The sequence below is a fragment of the Nakaseomyces bracarensis genome (assembly GCF_045282275.1).
Source record: "Nakaseomyces bracarensis strain CBM3 chromosome Unknown Scaff13_0, whole genome shotgun sequence".
Classification (NCBI taxonomy): domain Eukaryota; kingdom Fungi; phylum Ascomycota; class Saccharomycetes; order Saccharomycetales; family Saccharomycetaceae; genus Nakaseomyces; species Nakaseomyces bracarensis.
This window is the reverse complement of record NW_027263959.1, coordinates 1787318-1810903: the sequence shown is the minus strand read 5'-3', so window position 1 is coordinate 1810903 and position 23586 is coordinate 1787318. Positions and strand designations below refer to the sequence as shown.

General features: G+C 35.8%; 8 protein-coding genes across 8 annotated transcripts; 2 read left to right on the top strand and 6 right to left on the bottom strand.

Moving 5' to 3' along the window:
- Positions 1-51: 51 nt before the first annotated feature.
- Positions 52-2355, bottom strand: MET6 (5-methyltetrahydropteroyltriglutamate-homocysteine S-methyltransferase; the record flags this gene model as incomplete). The annotated part of the gene is made up of 1 exon (XM_071054998.1): positions 52-2355. One exon carries the CDS (start codon positions 2353-2355, stop codon positions 52-54), a length of 2304 nt encoding a protein of 767 aa, XP_070909691.1.
- A 2241-nt stretch (positions 2356-4596) lies between these two features.
- On the top strand, positions 4597-4983 carry IES5 (Ies5p; the record flags this gene model as incomplete). Its single annotated transcript, XM_071054997.1, has 1 exon — positions 4597-4983. One exon carries the CDS (start codon positions 4597-4599, stop codon positions 4981-4983), a length of 387 nt encoding a protein of 128 aa, XP_070909690.1.
- A 144-nt stretch (positions 4984-5127) lies between these two features.
- Positions 5128-9465, bottom strand: TSC11 (TORC2 complex subunit TSC11; the record flags this gene model as incomplete). The annotated part of the gene is made up of 1 exon (XM_071054996.1): positions 5128-9465. One exon carries the CDS (start codon positions 9463-9465, stop codon positions 5128-5130), a length of 4338 nt encoding a protein of 1445 aa, XP_070909689.1.
- A 656-nt stretch (positions 9466-10121) lies between these two features.
- Positions 10122-10638, bottom strand: AIM11 (Aim11p; the record flags this gene model as incomplete). The annotated part of the gene is made up of 2 exons (XM_071054995.1): positions 10122-10405; positions 10512-10638. The coding sequence occupies 2 exons, from the start codon at positions 10636-10638 to the stop codon at positions 10122-10124; spliced, it is 411 nt and encodes a 136-aa protein (XP_070909688.1).
- A 306-nt stretch (positions 10639-10944) lies between these two features.
- On the bottom strand, positions 10945-11562 carry PUP3 (proteasome core particle subunit beta 3; the record flags this gene model as incomplete). The annotated part of the gene is made up of 1 exon (XM_071054994.1): positions 10945-11562. The coding sequence occupies one exon, from the start codon at positions 11560-11562 to the stop codon at positions 10945-10947; it is 618 nt and encodes a 205-aa protein (XP_070909687.1).
- A 538-nt stretch (positions 11563-12100) lies between these two features.
- Positions 12101-13411, bottom strand: RPT2 (proteasome regulatory particle base subunit RPT2; the record flags this gene model as incomplete). The annotated part of the gene is made up of 1 exon (XM_071054993.1): positions 12101-13411. One exon carries the CDS (start codon positions 13409-13411, stop codon positions 12101-12103), a length of 1311 nt encoding a protein of 436 aa, XP_070909686.1.
- A 1800-nt stretch (positions 13412-15211) lies between these two features.
- On the top strand, positions 15212-19771 carry SNQ2 (ATP-binding cassette transporter SNQ2; the record flags this gene model as incomplete). The annotated part of the gene is made up of 1 exon (XM_071054992.1): positions 15212-19771. The coding sequence occupies one exon, from the start codon at positions 15212-15214 to the stop codon at positions 19769-19771; it is 4560 nt and encodes a 1519-aa protein (XP_070909685.1).
- Positions 19772-20036: 265 nt separating this feature from the next.
- RNJ42_04827 (Chitin synthase 3) lies at positions 20037-23390 on the bottom strand (the record flags this gene model as incomplete). The annotated part of the gene is made up of 1 exon (XM_071054991.1): positions 20037-23390. The coding sequence occupies one exon, from the start codon at positions 23388-23390 to the stop codon at positions 20037-20039; it is 3354 nt and encodes a 1117-aa protein (XP_070909684.1).
- Positions 23391-23586: the final 196 nt, after the last annotated feature.

Below are 23586 nucleotides of genomic sequence, written 5' to 3'. Positions count from 1 at the left end.
TTGAAAGCCCAATTGAAGTGAAATGAAAAAAATAAAGTGTTAAGCTGGTGCTTAGTTGCTGTACTTGGAACGGTAGTACTTAGCAGCTTCAACCATGTTGGTCAAAGATTGTCTAGTCTCATCCCAACCTCTAGTCTTTAGACCACAGTCTGGGTTAACCCAGAACTTTTCAGCTGGGTAGGTCTTCAAGATAGTTTCGATCTTAGAGATGAATTCCTCCTTGGATGGGACTCTTGGAGAGTGAATATCGAACAAACCTAGACCAATGTGGTTTGGATAGTTCTTGAATTCAGCAATGTAGTTAGCGTCATCCTTCTTAGAGAACTCAATAGAAACAACATCAGCATCCAAAGCCTTGATGTGGTTTGGATCCAAATCAGAGTAACAGAAATGGGAGTGGATTTGAGTCTTATTAGCAACAGCAGAGGTAGCAACTCTGAAAGCTTCAGCAGCCCAGACGTAGTAGGCAGATCTTTCAGCACCTTCTCTCAAAGGTAGACCTTCTCTGATAGCTGGTTCGTCAACTTGGATGACATTAATACCAGCAGCTTCCAAGTCTCTAACTTCATCTCTCAAAGCAAGAGCCAATTGCATAGCTTGGGTCTTTTGGTCAATGTCGTCTCTTGGGAAAGACCATCTCAAACAAGTAACTGGACCAGTCAACATACCCTTAACTGGCTTGTCAGTGATGGATTGAGCATAGACGGACTCCTTGACAGTCATGGCCTTTGGTCTAGATAAGTCACCGACAATGATAGGTGGTCTAACATATCTGGAACCGTAAGATTGGACCCAACCGTTAGTGGTGAAGGCGTAACCATCGATTTGTTCACCAAAGTATTGAACCATATCGTTTCTTTCTGGTTCACCGTGGACAAGAACGTCTAAACCAACTTCCTCTTGGAATCTGATAACCTTTTCGATTTCAGAGTTAATGAATTTCTCGTATTCTTCAGCAGTAATGGTACCCTTGTTGAATTTGTTTCTGTTAATTCTGATATCCTTAGTTTGTGGGAAAGAACCAATGGTAGTGGTTGGGAACAATGGCAAGTTGAAAATCTTCTTTTGTTCAGCCAATCTGTCATCGAATGGGGCGGCTCTGGTAGACATCTTTGAGTCAATGGAGGCAACCTTCTTTTGAACATCTTGGTTGTTGGTAATGTTAGAAGCAGCTCTAGAAGCAATTAGCTTAGCATTGGCATCCAAAGCAGCAGAGACATCATTACCAGAGACATTCTTAGCAATGACAACAACTTCATCCAATTTTTGGGTAGCAAAAGAGAACCAGCTCTTAATTTCTGGGTTCAATTTGGTTTCGTTTTCTAGATCAACTGGAGTGTGCAATAGAGAGGAAGAAGTAGATACAATAACTCTGTCAGCACCCAACTTGTTGATGGCAGCCTTAACGAAATCGGAAGACTTAGCCAAGTTGTTCTTCCAAATGTTTCTACCGTCAACGATACCAACAGACAACTTTTGGTTTGGACCAACAGCAGCAATAACTTCTTCAAATTGTTGTGGAGCTCTGACAAAGTCGAAGTGGAAAGCATCGACTGGAAGACCTTGAATAGACTTCAAGTTTGGAACAACAGTACCGAAGTAAGTAGCCAAAGTGATCTTTGGGACATTAGAGTCACCACCTAGCTTAGTGTAAGCAGTCTTGATAGCATCTTGGGCTTCTTGTGGCAGATCTAGAACCAAGATTGGTTCGTCCAATTGAACTTCAGTGGCACCAGCCTCCTTCAACTTAGACAAGATTTCAGCGTAGACAGGTAGAATCTTTTCCAACAAAGATAGAGGTTGTAGGTCTAGAGAGTCCTTGTCAGCCTTACCTAGGAACAGGTAGGAAACTGGACCCAATAGAACTGGTCTAGTTTGAATACCTAGAGCCTTAGCTTCCAAGAATTCATCAACTGGCTTTTGACCGTTTAGCTTAAATTGAGTAGAGTGGGAGAAAGTTGGTCTAACATAATGGTAGTTGGAGTCAAACCACTTAACCATTTCCAAAGCTGTGACATCGACTGCCTTTTCAGTTTCAGTGGCCTTTCTTTGCAAACCTCTACCCATAGCGAAAAGGGTGTCAATTGGAGCCAAATCGTACTTGGTGTAACGTTCTGGAATAACATTAAATAGAAGAGAAAGATCTAAAACTTGGTCATAGTATGAGAAATCGTTGGATGGAATGATATCAACACCAGCAGCCTTTTGTAGCTTCCAGTTAGATTCTCTGATTTCCTTACCAACCTTGAACAGTTCATCGACAGAAACCTTACCAGCCCAGTAAGATTCAGTGATCTTCTTCAACTCTCTGTTTGGGCCAATTCTTGGGAAACCTAAAACAGCAGACTTAACCATTGTGTATGTTGTTTTATAATATATATTATATCTCTTTTTTTTTATTAATAAACTACAGTATCTTTATGCTGTTGATGCTTAACAATTTAGAGATAACTGTTTGTTTGTTGTGGTGTTTCTGAAGTATTATGTTTATTAGTAAGAGAAGAATTGAAAAGGAATAGAAGTTAATATTTGGGATTGCAGAAATAATTAGTCCTTTATATATAACTTTTTTTTCCTTTCCTAATTGGTTTTTTTTAATTTTTTTTTACTGCTATAAGGGAATTGACTAATAATACGACTTCATACACTACTTGTGCTTCCACGCCTCACCCCTTACTACATCACATTTTTTTTTTTCAATTAACTACACTCTTTTTTTTTTTCAATTAACTACACTCTTTTTTTTTAATTTTTTCACAATTTTCCTTTGAATTATCTTTCACAGCATTTCTTAGCTTTTCTCGAGGAAAGACGACTAAACACACAATTCACATTAAACTATAACCAGTTCCACTCAATAAAAAAGACCAAATTCTACCTCGCAGTTCTGCGGTAGTCATCTTTCTTTTGCCCACTCTCGACTCTGTCTCTTTCACTTACTCTTCCAATGTCGTCATATTGTTCGGGAAAAAAGAAGAAGACTAAACGACGGGTAGTGAAAGCTCCGTAGAGAGGATCAACTTTCCAAAAATAAAGTAAATAATAGTAATTCCCTTGTGAAATTTTTATTTTATTTTTCATTCTAGCCCGATTGAACATCATTTGAATGGAAGTCAAACAGTTTCTTTTGAATTTACTTTAATTTGCTGATCGAATACAAAAACCATTAAGAAGTCAAAACACAAAAGCTTCACTTACTCTTAGAGATCATTGCAGCAGTAGACACAGTTTCTGATTATTCCAGTTGTACACAATGCTAGCTCATCGCATTTTAATATAATATTACTTTAAGGATCTGGTTAATTTTCAAAAGATCATTTGATGTCAATGCTACGAGCCGTTGTAGGTCTATCTTCTTTTCTTTGTAGATAATCCCACAGTCTAAAACGTCTACAATATACCAAAAAAATCATGTGTCTTCAAATTTAGCATGTGACTTTTTGCATATGCAAATTGATTGAGTCAAGGGAGACAAAACACAGTTAGCAGTTAACAAATAATTCTCTTCAATATTGAACTGAAAATCGAAACTTTAAACGTGACAAGACGGTAGATAAGACTGTGTTAGTGTGGGATACACAGTTACTGGAAAAATGGAGGGAAATGCACGTGAATCACAGTCATTCTTTACTTTCAAATTTTCTGCTTCTATCGGTTCTGTACCCCGTTGAAAGAAAAAAAAAATAAAATGAAAAAAAAAATTATAGCGGGGAGTGGAGTCAAAGTCACAATAAAAGCATGAAAACTGTGTATACTCTCGTACAGCAGTGTTGATACACACTAAGCAGTTAAAAAAACTGTCTTCACACAGTTTACGATTAAACGTCACATTACCTGAATTGTACGTCACTAATGATATTAGCAAAATCTGAACTGGAAAAAGTCGCTTATAGTCGGGCAATAGTGAATATTGGAATGTTAATGGTTCCTACTCGAAGTTTACTTTTAATACTGTGCAAAATGATAATTGCCCTAATGTGTTCACTACAATCACAAATATACACGCTAATACCCTTTACCTTTCTCATCTTAAATAAAATAAATCCTTTAATAGTAGGTATAACATATTAGATACGTATTGTAGTAAGTTGTAATATAGTTATTTGCACATGCTTAGCTTTATCATGTTTGTAACGTTTTGGTCTACAAGACATTAAAATTTTTATTATCAACTTATGGTATCATGCAACTTTATTTGAGAAAAGGATTATTTTCAATTAATTTTGTAAAACTTTATTATCTTAGATAATATTCAAGATAATACCCAATTAGATAATCATAACTTTACCGCCAAAGTTGTTAAGGTTTTTTTTAAATGCATCCACACTCTCACTATTTACGTTTTAAACGTTTATTGTGATATCACATGCTTGGAAACATTTGTAAAATATTCATTTCAACATATGAACATATGTAAGTTAAGTGGAGAAAGTTCAAGGAGTATCTTTTATCGTGATATATATATTGGGGGGTATAAGATATTCAAAAGGATAATTGAATCAGAAAACACGAATTTAGTTCCTACAACGCATTTGTACCCAAAGTGAAAGTTATTTCATATTAAATAAAAAGGAAAAAAAGTTTCACTGAAATAGAATGACTGAGGAAAGTGAAAGACTTGCACTCGAGAAAGAGCTCCGCAAATTGGTTGCTAGGAACGATGACATGACAAAGCAAGAGCTTACAACACGTAAGGAGTTTGCTACTTTCTTTCGGAAAAAATCGAGCATAATAGCATTATTGGAAAGCATTGATCCTGATTGCGCTACTATGCAAGAAATTACAGAAAACGAACCTCGTAAAGTATCAGAGAAAGTATTAGAAAGGGTACCGAAGTTGCAATGGTATAATGATCAGATAGATTTACTTTTAAAGGCATCAAAAGAAGGAAGATTAGAGATTCCAGAGGATTTGAATGAATCATATAATATGTATAGAGAACTGGCTCTGCTTCCTCAGGATACGAGGAGTAGTATTGATTAGAACTACATATGTATTATTTTTAACAGTTACGCATTTATGACATTAAAAAATAAAAAGACTCAACGTATTGAAAATAACAAATGTCTCTTAATCATCTAATAAGACCATCATTGTTAATCTCCTGTCTATACAGGTGCTTACGCCTTAATGAACATTGGAAATGCTGTTTTGTGATTTGATAATCTTCTGAAGTTTGTAATCATGCTCTATTACAATAGCAAGGTTATGTTTATTTACAAATAACCCACATAAAAACTTCCTGACATGCGGTTTGAACCTAAATGTTGACATCATTTCAGTTACTTTTAGGAACAATTTAACATTTTCAAATAGCTTTGTACCATATTTGGCATTCATATCGGTTATAATTTTAATAGCTTTACTAGACATGATATGATTGCCCAGCTGACTAACGATTTCCAAAACCCTGTCGATCTTTTCATCATGAGGCTGTTCATCATCAATTATAGCACTAATGATACTAGCGGTCCTTCCCTTACTAGTAACAGTACTGTTAACTGTGGAAGGGTATGATTCACCCATAACCGAGTTTGAAAAATTAGTGCTAGATCTCCCTTGTTCTATTTGCTTAGGAGAAATATTGCTGTTATCATAACCAAAACTGTTGCGAGTTCTCCCCTCTGATTCCGTAGCGAATTCTACGATTTCTGATGGTGGTGTTTCCTCTCCATCATTTTCATCTCTATGAAGTGGATTTTCTAAGGTATTTTTCTCTGATAATAACTTGACTAAATCAAAAACTATTGGTTTGGATTTTACCAGAAGTTCACCCCTTTTAAAATCTAATTCGAGTAGGTTATCCTCATAATCTTGAGTAATTTCCCATTGTTCCTCGTTGTAAGATAAAAATTTATCTAACTTATTGGGCAATGCAATACCAATCGGTTTTCCAAGAACAGAAATACAGCAGTTCCAGCCCATCTCGTCCAAAATTTCACAACCCTCTTTTGTTCTACTAATCAAGCCAAGGGTATAGAAAGCCGTAAATCTTACTGTTGTTACACTGGATTTATAGGCTATATCGACAATATCGTCAACTAATGAATAATTATCTAAAAGTCCTATGCCTAGTTCTGTTGATCCAATGAAACCACAGCACCATAAGGACGCTTTTAGTTCTTTAATGGAATCAGCATCTTCATTGTTCATGTTGTCGGTGGCATATTTTTTTACTATATTCATGAACTGCACAAAGTCTCCTGTTTGACTTAATAGTAGTATACCATCTTCAGTTTTAGCTAAACTCTCATAAAAGTGAAGGGGCAATCTATCTCTTTGTTCAATTTGGTTTGCTTTCTTAGTTTTTTGGGTTTGACCTAGAAAGTCTTCAACAATGTCAACATACTCCAGATTTTTTTTCAATAACCAAGCCATGCGCTCATCTTTAACAAAATTGATCTCATTTAATAATTGGAAACCATATGGTCTCCCAAGTATTTCAAATAGAATTGGGGAACGAATAAAAACCATCTGGTTTAGAAATAGTTTGAATGTGATGCTACTACTTTCTTCAGATTCATTACCAGCTAGTATGTACTCATATAATGCCTTGTCTGCAACAGCAACGACCTTAGGACTTAAATCATACAATTGCCTCGTCAAAAGCTCCATTTTATAATGCTGTACGTTCAAGTTATTCTCTAAATCTGCTTCGCTAGTTACTTTAGAAGTAATCATTTCATTCAATCTCTCGCCCAAGTGTTTAGTGGCATTGTATCTGATATTTTCATCTTCTACTACGAGCGCTTTACCCATAATTGTTCTACAATGAGCAGAGTGCTGTAGGTGAATTTCTGCTAGAGTGAGCAGTAGGCACTTAGTAGCAAACCTTGATTGGAATTGGAACATTTTGTATATCACAGTGAAAAAGTTCCATCTAGACAACACTTTGATACCGCCTTTTGTATGCGTTAAGACACCAATAAATTTAAAATATCCCGAAACAATTTTGTTTTTTAAGGTATTTTCATTAAATATATTTCCTACAGTATTTCCTTCTAAAGCTCTAAAGAGCAACGACGCTAGTTGCGGTATTATTTTTGTATCATCCATCAAAAGTTTTAAACCCTCACTAGTCGAAGTAAGCATTTTGAAAAATAAACAACCAACATGTATATATTTTTGGGAGTATTTTGCACCTTTTTCCACGTTTGAAAACCTCAGCCTTAAAGGTCTGTAAAAAACCAAAAGTCTTCTTATAAATTTGGTAGATTTTGCCAGCTCTTCCAAATGTTTGCTATTCATTAGTGGACCTTCAAATAATTCTTGAATAATGTTCCAATTCCAACTAGTAAAGTCTTTAGTTTGAAGAACTTTAGAGTCGTATACCATTCTTCTAAATCTTAGATCATCTACTTCGCGTACCAGTGTATTCTCTTTATCGTGTAGGACAAAATCCTTAAGATTTTCAATATAATTTAAGGAAGACATACCTATAGTATTCCGATGTCGACTCATCTTATTGGTTATCTTAGCAAATTCAAATGTTTCCTCGAATATTTGTGATTTATCGATTTGTTGAGATAGGTCTTGTACTGGGGTAAAAACTGAATCTACTAAATTTAATTTTAAGTTTAAAAATTCTGTTAATAGATAGCGTGCCTTCGTAGCCAAGACTGATTGCGGATCGTCCTTAGAATCTGAGCTAATTAATGAACTCAGTCTTTCTTGAAAGCCACTCCGATCAAGGATCATTACCTTCAATGCAATTTTCTGGTTCATTGGAATACATTCACGGAAATATTCTGAGGGCTGCATCCTGAAAGCTGTTACTCCCTTGTTTCTAATTTTGTAAGGTAAAGGTTTGATTCTTAAGATATCTAAAAAAATGTCTATAAGGTACGGAGCACAGGTAGAAACTTGGAAAAATGCCAATAACTCTTTTAAAGGCTGAAAATTATGCATTGAGAAGAGCATAAAACCATTATAATTTTTAAGCGCTTTAGTAATCAAGACCGAGGCATTTTGGATTCTTTCAATACTAACAGATGATTTAGGATTGACATCAGCAAAAACAGTGGCCAGCACTGATATATCAAAATCATCAATAAAATGCTTCCTTGTGTGATGATTTGACATTAGATTCAGTATAGTATCTAAAACTATGGATGCCAATGAGAATGAATAATATTCTTGAAGTATTCCTTCGAGTACCCGAATACCATGACATTCCTTAACCAATTCAGGTGCAATATAACACATTTCTAGTAATGTTTCTAATGCCATATTTTTAAGTTGATCATCTGATTTTTCAATACAACTTATGACTGCTTGTAGAATAGGCTTGTTCATCCCGTAATTGAAATCTACGAAAGTTCTTAGTAACTTGAAGGCTTGTTCTCTTTCGAGTTGATGGGAGTTGTCATATGATAGAGAAATTACAATAAAGATATCAAATCTCAACCTTAAAAGCAAATCAATAAACTCTCTGCTATCCACTAAATGGCGGCAGACACGATATGCAGCGGACGATACTAGATTATCATTTTTTAGGAGCAAATTCTGAATTGATGGCATGAAAGCATCAAGAACGAGATTATTTCTGATATCTGGGTTAGACTTTAAAAGATTAACCAAACCATTAGCCTTTTCTAGAATAAATTCAGTTGCCAGATTTGGTTCTTGAAAACTTTCGAGATAGTTACTAACTAACCATGTAGCGCTTTCTAAGTTTACAGTTTGTTCGGACATGCTAATGGTATCATCAACAGAACTATCGACATTTTCATCATCTGTTGAATGATTCGACAGTAGTTTATGAATGCTATGTTCTTCAACTTGTTTCATAATATCGTCGGACTTTCGTGATGCAATTCTCGAGATATTACTTCCTAGCTCTTCATCAGTAACAGTCAATAAATCATCTCTAGAAACCTGTGTTGAGGCTAGCCTTAGTCTATCCAAATCACTCAAAGGCTTCTTTAAGAGCTCTATTTGGTCCTTCAGATCTTTAACTTGTTTTTCTAGTTTAGCAATATGTTTATCTATTTCTCTAATTTGTGCATTAGCCTTTATTCTGATGGAATGCTTCTGTAAGTGATCAGTGGAATATCCACCAGCGTAGATATCGGATGCAGTAGAGTTTCGTAGCTTCTCAGTTTCGTCTTTCTTTTTCTTCAGTTCAGATAATTCATGCTGTAAGGAATTCATCTCATTCTTAAGTCCTAATATTGTTTTTGTTACACTACTCCTATGTCTCCTAGTTTGAAGCGGACTTGTGGGTGATGCAGGCATAGCATCTTGTTTTCTTGTGGATATGAAAGATGTTGATAGCACTAGATTTTGTTTATTTCTATTATTTTTCGGTAGAGGTAATAAGTTCGCACTTGTTGTACTGCTACTTCGACGGATAATCCCAACAGCTTCATTATCTTTGTCTTTCTCCTTAGACGATAGGTCATATGCTGACGCAAATGGAAATCCAAGATCAGGAACCTCATTGTCTTTGGAGCTGTCTACCATCTTAAATCCTAAAATTTAAACCGTTCTGAGACCTGTACCTTTTACAGTGAATTATAATCTTAGATTTTACCGCTAATTATATTTATAGTAATGATATGGCTGTAATTTCCTGTGTGGATGATATTTCAACTTTCATTAAAATATGCGATTTTTATTCTTTTAATAATCGCTATGCTTTGATGATTCAATGATTTTTCAACTGGTTCTGGGTAGTTTTTAGATTGAATACTGTTTCTACTTAACAGATATCAATGTCTTGGCGGAGAGCAGGGATTGAATAGTGTTTTCTTATAATAAACCACTCATCATCGAAACAACTTTACGTAACTGATCATCCGTCCTTATTTTCTGTTAAGGGCCCGAAAGCTGCACTGGCTGTGAAAAAGAATTCTAGTAACGAAAATAAATAAACATCCATATTAAAGTCGATCTATTTATACAGATGTAAACCATACGATGGAATTAACGTTACTGGGGAATATATTTATACAGATGTAAACCATACGATGGAATTAACGTTACTGGGGAATATATTTATACATAATTTATATTTACATAACTGAATGCATTTTAGTCTAATCCAATTAGATCTATGCGATAGCGATCCAAAACAGAGTGTGATGATAATCATTTTCTTATCACAGCATTTGATAGAATCATTTCCTGTTGACAAGATCTTGTAGTTGCTTTATAATTTCTTCAGTTTCTGGATCATTATCTTGCACTATTACTTTATTTGGCTTTTTAGCCCCTAACAATAACTTCATTTTCTCTGTAAATTCTTTGGGACTCGATATATCCATTACCCAACAAAATCCTGTTATTGTCATGGCGAATAAGCCTGTTGACAGACCTGTCGATAGAGTCAATGCAGATTGTGCTTCACTTTTACCTGAGAAGGGAGCAATTCTAGTATTTAATTGAAAAAATTTCGGTACATCTGTTGTAAAGATTAGTTTCTTAATGGGAACATAATTGTTAGTATTCTATTAATCATAGACATTGATAGCAAGTAATTTATAGAAGTAGACACTATATTAACATACACTTACGCATAGCTATTGATCTGGTCGTAATTCGAGCAATAGCAAATGTATAAGCTGTAGAGCCCAGTAGTAACAGCAGCTGCTGTGTTCGGCGGGATCCTGATGAGTTTGTAGAAGATGCATCCATCCTTTATATGCTTGGTCTGATCAAGATTATTGAAATATCCTAGTAATGCAAACAAATAGTTTCTAAAAACATAATTTTTATTTTATGTGGTGGAGATTTTTTTGATGTATACAATCAATCTTTCCTAAACGTAAAAAATATCTTTAGTAATAATAGAGTACGGGTATCGCAATAAAAGATACTAAATGATGTTCATATTCAAAAATCATGAAAAAATGTATATTCCTTAAAAAGGCTATATAATGATATACATCTCATAGAATGGTTACAGAAAATATAATAATTTAGGCCATTCGCTCCCCAAACTCAATCTTGTCTCATTTTTAGGTATCTTTTGACAACCTTATCCTTCTTAATAACATACACAACAGCACCCCAACCAGACAATGCATCACGATCAGCAGCATTTAGTAGGGCTTGACTTATAGTTTCGAAAAGGTCTTCTGCTTCCAAGTTTGGTTCATATAATGATTCACACATACCAAAAAGTTGGTCAGATGCTGTACCACTTACTATAAAATCTTTTGCCTCATCAATACACCCAATCAGATCGAAACCTGCAATAAATGGCTTACCAGACTTGGAGTTGATACCTGCAACTACAGGCCCTACAAAATATGGCCCGAATCTTCTTTCGTAAAGTGTACTGGACACCAGTTGTGTAAATGTTTCTGGTTCGATAAGTCTATCCTCCCTCAGTTTGTATAAGTTTGTCTTGTAGCGAAATGTTTCATTTAGAGTTGTGACATCAGTAGCTAAACCTGTAATACCAAAAAATACATGTCCATAATTGAAGATTTTTTCGAAGTTGTTCGACACACCAAGTGACTGCTGACCTAAACGCAAATCACACGCTATAGCTACACAATCCTTACCGGCCATTGCAACAACAATACCACCATTGATAGAACTTGGGTCAGACATTTTGTCGGTTTATTAGAGTAAATTTTTTCTGGTGTTATGGATTTCCCTTCTTTTGATCAAAATAAAACAAATTTGAATCTTCTATTTCCCAAATTTGAGGCTTTAATAATTACAATATTGAAAATAAAGAATTTGAACGAATGCGATATTAACCTAATCCTATTCAATTGATGTTCGAATACCCTTTAAAGTATTAGTTACAGTCTTGGCTCAATATTTTTATAAAAATCTCCCCCATTCAAGTGCACTTAAGGGCCCTCGGGTTTCGCCACCGGCTAAAGTTTATGAAGGGGCTGGAAAAAAACCAAATTCACACCGGGTAATATGATTTTTTATGGAGGAAATGCAGATAATGACATACACAATTTGAGCTTCTAATATTTTTGATTACATTAGTTATTCTATTCAGGAATCAATTATACATTATAAAGGATAAATAGAAGTAGCATCAGTTAAATTTTTAAGTTTTCAATGGTTACACCTTTGAATTCACCCCCTTCTTTGATTTTGATGGGCGGGTGAGCGTACTTCTGTTTAATCATAGATAGAGACCTTCTAAATTCTCCTCAATTTTGTTCTTCATCACACGTTCCTTAGCTTGTTTGAAATCCTCAGCTGTGACTTGCATTCTTCTTTCTCTTAAAGCAAGGAGACCGGCTTCTGTACACATAGCCTGAATATCGGCACCTGATAGGTCATCTTTGCTTGTGACTAGGTTTTCTAAATCCACGTCGCTGCTTAAGTTCATTTTAGAAGTATGTATGCCCAAGATCTTTCTCTTTGTAGACAAATCTGGGTTTTCAAATAAAATCTTACGATCAATTCTACCTGGTCTAATCAGTGCGGGATCTAGAGATTCTATCTTATTTGTGGCCATAATCACCTTGACATCACCTCTATCATCGAAACCATCCAATTGATTCAGCAATTCTAACATAGTTCTCTGAATTTCTCTTTCACCACCACTGTTCGAGTCGTATCTCTTTGTACCAATAGCGTCAATTTCATCTATGAAGACTATACTTGGAGCATTATCGGCGGCAACTTTAAAGATCTGTCTACATAGTCTAGGACCGTCACCCAAATACTTCTGGATCAGTTCAGAACCGACAATTCTCAAGAACGTAGCCGAGGTTTGATTGGCGACCGCCTTCGCCAGTAACGTCTTACCAGTACCTGGGGCACCATACAAGATAACACCCTTAGGTGGTTTGATACCCATCTCTTCGTACAATTCTGGGTGTGTCAAAGGCAGCTCAACGGACTCCTTAATCTCCTGGATTTGGTTTTCCAAACCACCAATGTCACTATAAGATTCTGTTGGGGACTTATCAATCTTCATCACCGACACCATAGGGTCTGCGTCATCTTGCAACACACCAACAATGGACATTGTCTTGTGGTGCAATAGCACAGAGCAACCTGGCTCCAACAGCTCTTTATCCACAAACGACAGGATGGACACATAATAATCTGGCATGGTAGGAGAGGTAACAATGGCATGGTCATCGTCTATGATCTCCTCTAGAGTCCCTATACTCAATGGGTTTCCTCTAATCTCCTCCAATTGCTTCTTCTCCTCTTCTTGTTTCTTTTCAAATGGCTTCAAAATCTCCGCATTGGTAACAAATTCCTCCTCTAGCAACAAGTGATCCTTGATACGCTCCATACGCAATAGCTTCAACTTACAACGAGTAGATGGGTAAACACTTGGCAACTTCTCCGCAGTGGCTGGGCCTCCTCTTCTCTTTTTCCTACCAAACCTACTCTGCACAGGTGGCTCATACTTTGGCTTATCCTTAGATCCTTTCTTCTTCTTCTTATCCTGAGATGATACACCTTGTCCCATTTCTTATCTATTTTTTGTTTTGTTCTAGTTTCACTTATAGTAGCTTTTATCTTAATTTCCAGCTAATATATATTCTAACTCAGCAATCTATTTTAACTAACAAATTCCTTCCTCTTTTGAAATCGTCTATAGTGAACATATATAATTTTCTAAATAATTTTTTTTTTTGCCACTAAAGAGGGCCCTTTTCCCTACACGCTAACTAAAACTCCCTTTATTTTTCTTCTTTCTCTGTTATTTTTTTTTACTTAATAAATAAACATTACCCGGTTCTTTACAATCGTATTCCGGTTGAATAAACGTTACCCGGGGTTTTAAAATTCGATTTCGAGTAAATAGAGATTACCCTGCACTTACATATATTTTACCCTACTGCACAATAAAAGAAGTTACCCTACTTTTTTTTTTTTTACATATATATAATATATATATATTTTTATCTCGTCGATTCGTTATCTGATTACAGGTTATCGTGCTATCTAGATTTATTTGTCACCGGAGTTTAACGATGGAGATTAGAATACATTATTTCCATCTACCTTTTTTTTTTTTATTCTACTGTCACTTCTATTGGTTGTTGTGCCGCAGGTCATGTATGTAAGTCCCTTGCTATATAAGATCCAAAGATATAAAAACAGCACCCGCGGGGACTCCTTGTACAAGCCTTTTTCTTAATAATCACTAAACGTCATCTTTATTTTCTTTCTTTTTTTCCTAAAAGCCATAGGCTATTTCCTGTTAATTCCTTTTTTCTCCGTTTATCTCCATGTCTCTTATCTAAATCCTTTCTCTTCTCTCCGTCCCGCAGTATAAAACCCGTTTTTCAGAATTTTTTTACTTTCTGCATCACTAATCATTATAAACTTTGTTTTTTTCCATTTTATATCCCTTCATCCTCCGTCCTCTTCTAAGTCTCATCGCCTTTTTTTATTTTTTAATTTATTTTTTTATATCTTTTTTTTTTTTTTACTAATCTCCTTCCTCCCTCCCTCTAAGCCCGTTATCAATTACAATGTACTTTGTATTCCGACCCTCATCTCTCCCTCCCCCCCGTTCCTAGTTAAGCTTTTTTTTTCCTTTTCTTTACCTTCTACATCATAGAATACGGACCGCTCGCCTCTTTCATGCTTGTATTGAGAGATATGATTACAACTTGATTTTTTTTTATTTTCATTCTCTTTGACGTGGGTGTTAACAGATACGTCTTTTCTACTTATTTGTTAACTCCTTCCCTCCCTGCATTTCTGCAGATGGGCTAATAGAAAAAAGCTTCTCTCTCTCTCTCTCTCCGCCCCCCACAGCATTTTGACTGTGGCTTATTACCAAATGCCCTTCTTCCTCTTTTGCTCTCTGTTAGAATTACGTTATTTGGGGTAACCCTTTGTTTTTGTTTTGCTTCTGCATCATTTTACTGGGTTCTTTTGTTTATTTATTTATTTGTTTTGATAGTTGGAAATTTTTTCTTTCTACGGCCATCTTGTGCCTCTCCATTTTCCATGTGCTCGTCCATATTCTATATATTATAACATTCGTACAGGCTGTTCTAAGCTATCTTTATTATAAAAGTAAAGGAAAAGGAACTTCCTCTTCCTTTTTTCTTTTATTACCGTCAAACGATATATTTGTAAATTATATATATAAAGGACTTTATAATTAATGGGATTTGCCTTTTTTTTATTTTTGTATTTTAGCTCTTTTTAATTTATTTTCTTTATTGGGTAATCTTAGAGAACTAGATAGAGGGAAGAATAAAAAAGTCACTAATCTTTTGAAAAAAAAAAAAAATACTTTCTTGAATAAATGAGTTCTTCTTCAGAAGTATCCGTTGCTAGATCGGATGTTTCCTTCCAAGGGAAACCGAAGCACGGGAGAAGAGAAACAGAAGCTGATGCACTAACGAAAGTGTTGACTGGGAGATCTCATGAGGATGAAGTCGGTGGAAGCGATGAGATTGACGATGATTGTCGCAGTAGTATAAGTCACAGATCAGGAAGGTCACATAACAGTGAGTTGTCCCCAGAGATGGTAGGCCGTGTTCAGTCGCTAGCTGAGGTCTTGTCCAGACATACCTCTAGGAGCGGGGCAAACATCGACCTGAGTGAGTTGTCTGAGAGTGATAGGTTTGACGCTGAAAGGATTATTAAAAGTTTTGTCAGAGATGCCGATGAGCAAGGGATTCACTTGCGTAAAGCTGGTGTCACCCTGGAACATGTCTCCGCTAGTGGTTCGGACTCTAGTGCTATGGAAGGTGACACGTTCGGTAACGTCCTTTTTCTACCATACACCATATTCAACAAGATTAGAGAAGCTAGAAGGAATAAAGCTAACGGCCTTAATGGCATGAAGACTATTATAAATAACATCAACGGTTTGGCTAATGCAGGTGAAATGGTCCTGGTGCTCGGAAGACCAGGTGCAGGTTGCTCCTCATTCCTGAAAGTCACTGCTGGTGAAATCGACCAATTTGCTGGCGGTGTAACCGGTGATATCGCTTACGATGGTATCCCTCAGAAAGAAATGATGAAACATTATAAAGCAGACGTCATCTACAACGGTGAACAGGATGTCCACTTCCCTCACTTAACTGTACAACAGACTCTAGATTTCGCTATTGCCTGTAAGACTCCCTCCCGTAGAGTCAACGATGTGTCTCGTGAGGAATATATCGCCTCTACCAGAGACCTTCACGCAACCATTTTCGGTTTAAGACATACTTACCACACTAAAGTTGGTAACGATTTTGTTAGAGGTGTTTCAGGTGGTGAAAGAAAGCGTGTTTCTATCGCTGAAGCTCTAGTCACTAAGGGTTCTATCTACTGTTGGGATAATGCAACCAGAGGTTTGGATGCATCCACCGCTTTGGAATACGCAAGAGCCATCCGTATCACCACCAATTTGTTGGGATCAACAGCTTTTGTCACCATCTACCAAGCTTCTGAAAATATTTACGAGACATTCGACAAAGTTACAGTCTTATACAGTGGTAGACAAATCTACTGGGGTCCTATCGACGAAGCCAAGGACTACTTCTACAGAATGGGTTACGAATGCCCTCCAAGACAAGTAACTGCTGAATTCTTAACAGCACTAACAGACCCTAATGGTTATCACATTATAAGACCAGGTTACGAAAATAAAGTTCCAAGAACTGCTACAGAATTTGAGAAATACTGGAACGACTCTCCAGAATATGCCCAATTACTGGAAGACATTGAAACTTACAAGAAAGAGATTGATACAGAGAAGACAAAAGAACTATACAATCAATCTATGCAGCAGGAAAAATCTAAGCATGCTCAAAAGAAATCATACTACACAGTCTCCATTTGGGAACAGATTAGACTGTGTACTCTACGTGGTCTTCAAAGAGTGTATGGTGATAAGGCTTATACTGTTATTACCATTTGTTCTGCTATTATCCAATCCCTAGTTTCAGGTTCCTTGTATTATAATACCCCTTCTTCAACTTCTGGTGCTTTCTCTAGAGGTGGTGTCTTGTATTTTTGTCTATTGTACTACTCCCTTATGGGTTTGGCTAATTTGTCCTTCGAACATAGACCGATTTTACAAAAGCATAAAATGTACTCCTTATATCACCCAGCTGCAGAAGCTCTGGGTAGTACTATCGCCAATTTCCCATTCAGAATGATTGGTATGACTTGCTTTTTGATTATTATCTATTTCCTTTCTCACTTAAACAGAACGGCTGGATCTTTCTTTAGAGTTTATCTATTCTTAACTATGTGTTCTGAGTCTATCAATGCCTTATTTGAATTGATCGCTGCTGCGTGTGATAACATTGCCCAAGCAAACTCTATTTCTGGTATCGTTATGATGTCCATTTCCCTATACTCCACATATATGATTCAACTTCCATCCATGCATCCATGGTTCAAATGGATATCTTACATTTTACCAATCAGATATGCCTTCGAATCTATGTTGCTTGCAGAATTCCATGGTAGACATATGAACTGTGGTGGTACCTTGGTTCCAAGTGGTCCTGGCTACGAAAATATATCTACTGATAACCAAGTTTGTGCTTTTGTTGGTTCTAAACCTGGCCAATCATGGGTTCTTGGTGACGACTATTTGAAACTTCAGTTTGAATATGAATATAAACATGAATGGAGAAACTTCGGTATTATGTGGACCTTTGTACTAGGTTACATCGGATTAAAAGCTCTAATTACTGAAATTAAGAGACCAGTTAAAGGTGGCGGTGATGCTTTGATTTTCAAGAAAGGTACTAATAGACACATTATCAAACAAGATGAAGAAGATTCTGTCGATGCTGGGGACATTGAGATGAAGGAAAAGGTCTCTAGCAGGAGTGGGTGTTCGACCGCCTCTGAAGAGGAAATTTTTGAGGAATTGGAATCCAAAGGTGTATTTATCTGGAGGAATGTTTGTTATACCATTCCTTATGATGGTGGTATGCGTCAATTGTTAGATAACGTTTCAGGGTTCTGTAAACCTGGTACTTTGACTGCCTTGATGGGTGAATCTGGTGCAGGTAAGACTACTCTATTGAATACTCTAGCCCAAAGGAATGTTGGTATCATCACAGGTGATATGCTTGTTAACGGTCGTCCAATAGATATTTCTTTCGAAAGACGTACAGGTTATGTCCAACAACAAGATGTCCATATCGCTGAATTAACTGTCCGTGAGTCACTGCAATTCTCAGCCCGTATGCGTCGTCCACAACACGTTCCTGACGAAGAGAAAATGGAACATGTAGAGAGAATTATCAAGGTTTTAGATATGGAACTTTACGCTGATGCACTTGTTGGTGATGTTGGTAGAGGTTTAAACGTTGAGCAAAGAAAGAAGCTATCTATTGGTGTCGAATTAGTAGCCAAACCTGACTTGTTGCTGTTTTTAGATGAACCTACTTCAGGTTTGGACTCTCAATCTTCTTGGGCTATTGTCCAACTTTTGAAAAAGCTAGCCAATGCTGGTCAATCTATCTTGTGTACCATTCACCAACCTTCTGCTACTTTGTTCGAAGAATTTGATAGATTATTGTTGTTGAAGAAAGGTGGTCAAACCGTCTACTTCGGTGATATTGGTAAAAACTCCCGTACTTTATTAGACTACTTTGAAAGGAATGGTGCTAGAAGATGTGATGAACATGAAAACCCAGCTGAATACATTTTGGAAGCGATTGGTGCCGGTGCAACTGCTGCTGTTACTGAAGACTGGCATCAAGTCTGGAAAAACTCTCCAGAATTCTCTGATGTTGAGCAACAAGTTGATAAGTTAATCGAGGATTTATCTAATACTGCTGATGACACTGAATTGGGTGGTAAACCTACAAAGTATGCAACTTCGTACACTTACCAATTCAAATATGTTCTAATCAGAACAAGTTTGACTGCCTGGAGAAACTTGAACTACATTATGTCTAAAATGATGTTAATGACTGTTGGTGGTTTGTACATTGGTTTCACTTTCTACAATCCTGGTAAATCATATACCGGTTTGCAAAACACACTGTTTGCTGCCTTTATTTCTATCATTTTGTCTGCTCCAGCTATGAATCAAATTCAAGCTCGTGCCATTGCCGCAAGAGAACTGTTTGAGGTTAGAGAATCAAAATCTAATATGTTCCATTGGTCATTACTATTGATTACACAATATTTGAGTGAAATTCCATACCATTTCTTGTTCTCTGCAATTTTCTTTGTGGCCTCTTACTTCCCACTAAGAATCCATTTCGAAGCATCAGCTTCTGCTGTTTATTACTTGAATTACTCAATTATGTTTCAATTATATTACATTGGTTTTGGTCTCTGCGTTTTATACATGTCACCAAACCTTCAATCCGCCAATGTTATTCTAGGTTTATGTTTGTCCTTTTTAATTGCTTTCTGTGGTGTCGTTCAACCTGTGAGCTTAATGCCTGGTTTCTGGACTTTCATGTGGAAGACCTCTCCTTACACTTACTTTGTCCAGAATTTGGTTGGTATTTTGCTACATAACAAACCAGTTAAATGTACAAAGAAAGAGTTAAGTTACTTCCAACCTCCAAGTGGACAAACTTGTGGACAGTATATGGAAAAGTTTTTGTCTTCTCGTAGCGGATACATCGTCGATCCGGAATCTACAACTGAATGTGCTTATTGTATTTACAGTGTTGGTGATGACTATCTAAAGCACATCAGTGCAAGTTACAGCTATCTATGGAGAAATTTCGGTATTTACTGGGCTTATATCTGTTTCAATATTATTGCCATGGTTGCCATCTATTATATCTTCCATGTTAGAGGCGTTGGCTTCTTGAAACCAGAGAATATGATGAAATTGGTGGCTAAGATAACCAGAAGAAATAAAGGTAATAAACCTACAAATTAAACTTTATTTTTAAGGATTAAAAAAAAAAAAAAAAAAAAATTAATAAAAATACTATTTCACTTGATCTCAGATAGAAACATCTAATAATATATACCTCTGTAGTTACTTACTGCTATTTTAATTATAACTTCTGCATTAATAATTCACTTTAGTTTTAATATTTTTACTTTTTTATATGGAAATGGAAAGACAATAGTCATACATAATTACAATCATACCGCTATGTGTCCAACATATAAATAATACAATCGAAGTATTTGTTATTTTATTTAGTTAATCTCCTCTTTCTATTGGACTGGTAGTCACCAAACATTTCTTTTACTGCATGATCGCGCCAAGAGAGTAATATAATAGAGGTACTTTCATGCAGATCCCGTTTATTTTCTTGATTTTTGAATATTTTTTCTTTAGTCAATCTTGTTTCACCCCATGAAAAATCATCAAATTTCCAAAATGCATACGACGGTAAAACCAAATTCCAAATAGGAAGTGCTATTAAATAGACAAACATCCAAATAACATAGATAAGTTTTGAGGTTGTGACTACTATGAACACTCCTGGGAGCCCTAATATTACTAAAAGTAAAATTAATGTCAAGATAGGAGTCGGAGAAGATATAAATGAATATACTATCACATAGAAGGTTGCTATGATTGCAAATGGTAATAATACTGTTCCTAAAAGTTCCAAAACAACTACAAATTGCATTGAAAAACAAAAAGTACCGCACAGGTTATTATATTGTAACAAGTCTAAGAGATTGTGAATTGTGGAATTTATCCATCTTCGTCTCTGAGATAATAATACCCTAAATGTGCTAGGGACTACTGTTTTACATGCCGCTTTCGGTAAAAATATTTGCTTCCGAGTGGGAAAAGTTCTCAAAAGTAATGAGGATAGATATCTGTCTTCACCTAATAATAAAAGGTTCTTAGAGTGCAAAGTTGAGGCACTGTTAGTAGAGTACCGCTCGACAATGTCTGGATTCGCTAAAATTGGGACCCATGAAATTTCTTTTCCTTTTTTTGGCGCTTTTATTCTATACATTGAAAAACATCCTGGTAAGCATAATACGGACCCAAATACAGATTCAAAGGCCTTCGATTGATGATGGGCGATATAATATTCGAAAATCTGGATCATTGTAACCCATGATTCCATTTTATTAGCTATCTTAGTTTCACCGCAAAGACCCATTATCCGATTATCTTTTGCCATTTGAGCACACATATGTGTTATGGAGTTTGGATATATCCTGGTATCTGCGTCAACTGTAAGAACAATCTCGTAGATACTAGCCATTAAACCTGTAATTTGCCATATTGCTTTCAGTATTTGATATTCCAATTCATTCATTCTTTCATTATAAGTGATTTTCTGAAGCAATGCCATTAAAATTACTTGAGAATCTCTTTTACCACGATTACCAGGTTTTTCAGAGCTTTGTAATTCTTCCACCGTTCCACACTTTACAATCGTTACTACAGGTACTTTCTTTTGAATTTCTGAAGGTACTGTTCCAGAATCATATCTGTAGAAGCCTGCGTAAACTCTAGCCATATTTAACCTTCTACTCCCAGTAGCAACAGCAACATAATTGAACGGGATGACTTCATTAGGATTCTCCACAAACTCACACATCATACCTAAAACTATCTCAGGGGTAGATCTTGGATTATTTTTCCCAGTTATAATCCCATCACAAATAATGATTATTAGTTTGTGAGAATTTGGGTAATCAGTAGTACAGATCGAGTCTAATGTAGCTCTAACTTCCTTTTCTCCTTCTGAATAACATGTGACAAAGCAGATTGTATGTAACAGGGGATATATTTTATCATTTCTTCCAGTCTTGGGTTGTGAAATTATATTACTATGTACCAACGACTTTGCTAAATGTCCTTCCGCAAATACCTGATGCAACCTTGTTTTCCATTCAGCTGTGGAATCCATCAAGGAATTTGTAGCCCCAGTTCTAGTATTAAATAAATTAGCTGGATGATGTGTTAAATTTACTGCAACATCAGTACTCCTCAATAGCGCTATTTTATTATTCTGCTTGTTAAGGCCAGGTATAATATACGTCCACGATGGAGCGCCATTTGGTGGCCTCTCATACTTTTCACTAATTACTTTATTTTTTAGAATATGAAAAGTGGAATCACCATATCTAAATATTGAAGGATTCCCGACTTCATCTGCCCAATCTTCTATGGTTTTCATCAATTTAACCATTGAGCGGTTATTGAGCTCATCTGCACCTAGCTTGCCAGAAATACACCACCTAAAATAGCACGCAGTAAAAAATTTAAAAAAAACCACCGAAAGTATACTAACTAGACACGAATACAGTATAACATAGGATATTAAACAACCAACAGAAGTCGAATCGAGACTACCTACCTTCGCAATATCAAGTAAACATCTTCCTATTTTTTTATCCATTGCAGTAGTAAATAATAACGAAATATCGTACCCTTTTAAAGGTAATTCTGTTAGCTCATGTATCTTAACAGGGATTTCTAGCTCGTTGAGGTCTAATAACTTTAATATATCTAGATCAATAACGAATCCATTATAGACGACGAGATTTCTTTTGGAATTCTTAATATCTTCCCAAGAGAAGAAAATTTCTACAGGGTATTCCAAAAAATAGTATGATTCTCTTTCAAACTGAGATAGGTGACAATCACTTCTACTGTATTTTAATTTATTCAAGTTGATAGGTTCAGTTGAGTTCTGAAAAAATTTGACACAAGGAAAATACCATCCCAAATTTCCATCTTTATCATATGGAATAGAGCTATTTTCCTTCGGTTTAAATAAGCCCTTGCAATTACCATTAACATTCTGAAATAACAAAGTTGCATCAGAGCCACCGTATGAATTAGGTGCAAATAGACCATAAAAGGAAATTAACATTGGCGTGGCTTCAGGTATCCCATGTGTACTAAATGGATAGGCTCTTCCGTGTATCCTAACGAAGTTTTCTGTAACATGCTTAGTGTTTATTTTTGGAACATAATAACTACATGCAGTTCTAGAAAATATGAATGAAATATAGCAAACAATTATGCCAATCCAGCAAATCACGCTTATCAAACCTATTTTCTCTCTCCATGCTATCTGTTGTAGTTTAGTAGTGATACCACAACGTTCCAGTAGAAAAGAAGGAATAAAAATAGTTATTAATAAACAGTAAAATCTCCATAAAGATATCTGATCACTGTCTTCGATATGAAATCTTTTAATATCAGATAGAGTACACTGTGATTTCGATGACATATTGTCTCTATCACTTACTGAATTAATGGGATGTATAATTGATAATTTACTTTCATCTTTTGTACTTGAGCAATAACTAAAGCTATTTTCGGGAATAGATTGAGCTCTTTTCCTTAGTAAATTATTAGATGTACTCTTACTTTTATTAACTTTTTGAAGTGAGTAAAAATGAATGTCATCTGGACATTCTCTTAGAATTCTTTCTGATCTTATAAGTGAAATTTTTCGACCTCTTTTTCCAATTGTGCTTCTTAATGACTCTGAACAGCTTTGGAATTTTTGATTATCCTCATCAGTTACATTCTCATTCTCTCCATCTACTTCATGTAGCATCTTTTAGGTATATTTTTATTAACAATTACAAAATATAAGAATGTTATTAACTATTCAACTTATTTCCAGAAACGTTCAAATAATCAAATTATCAGAAGATGTCAATTAGGAAACCAAATTTAAAATATAGCTTTTTTTTAGTGTCAACCTACCGCTAATCACATCATACGTGTAGAGTTCGGAGTTGGATAAAGTA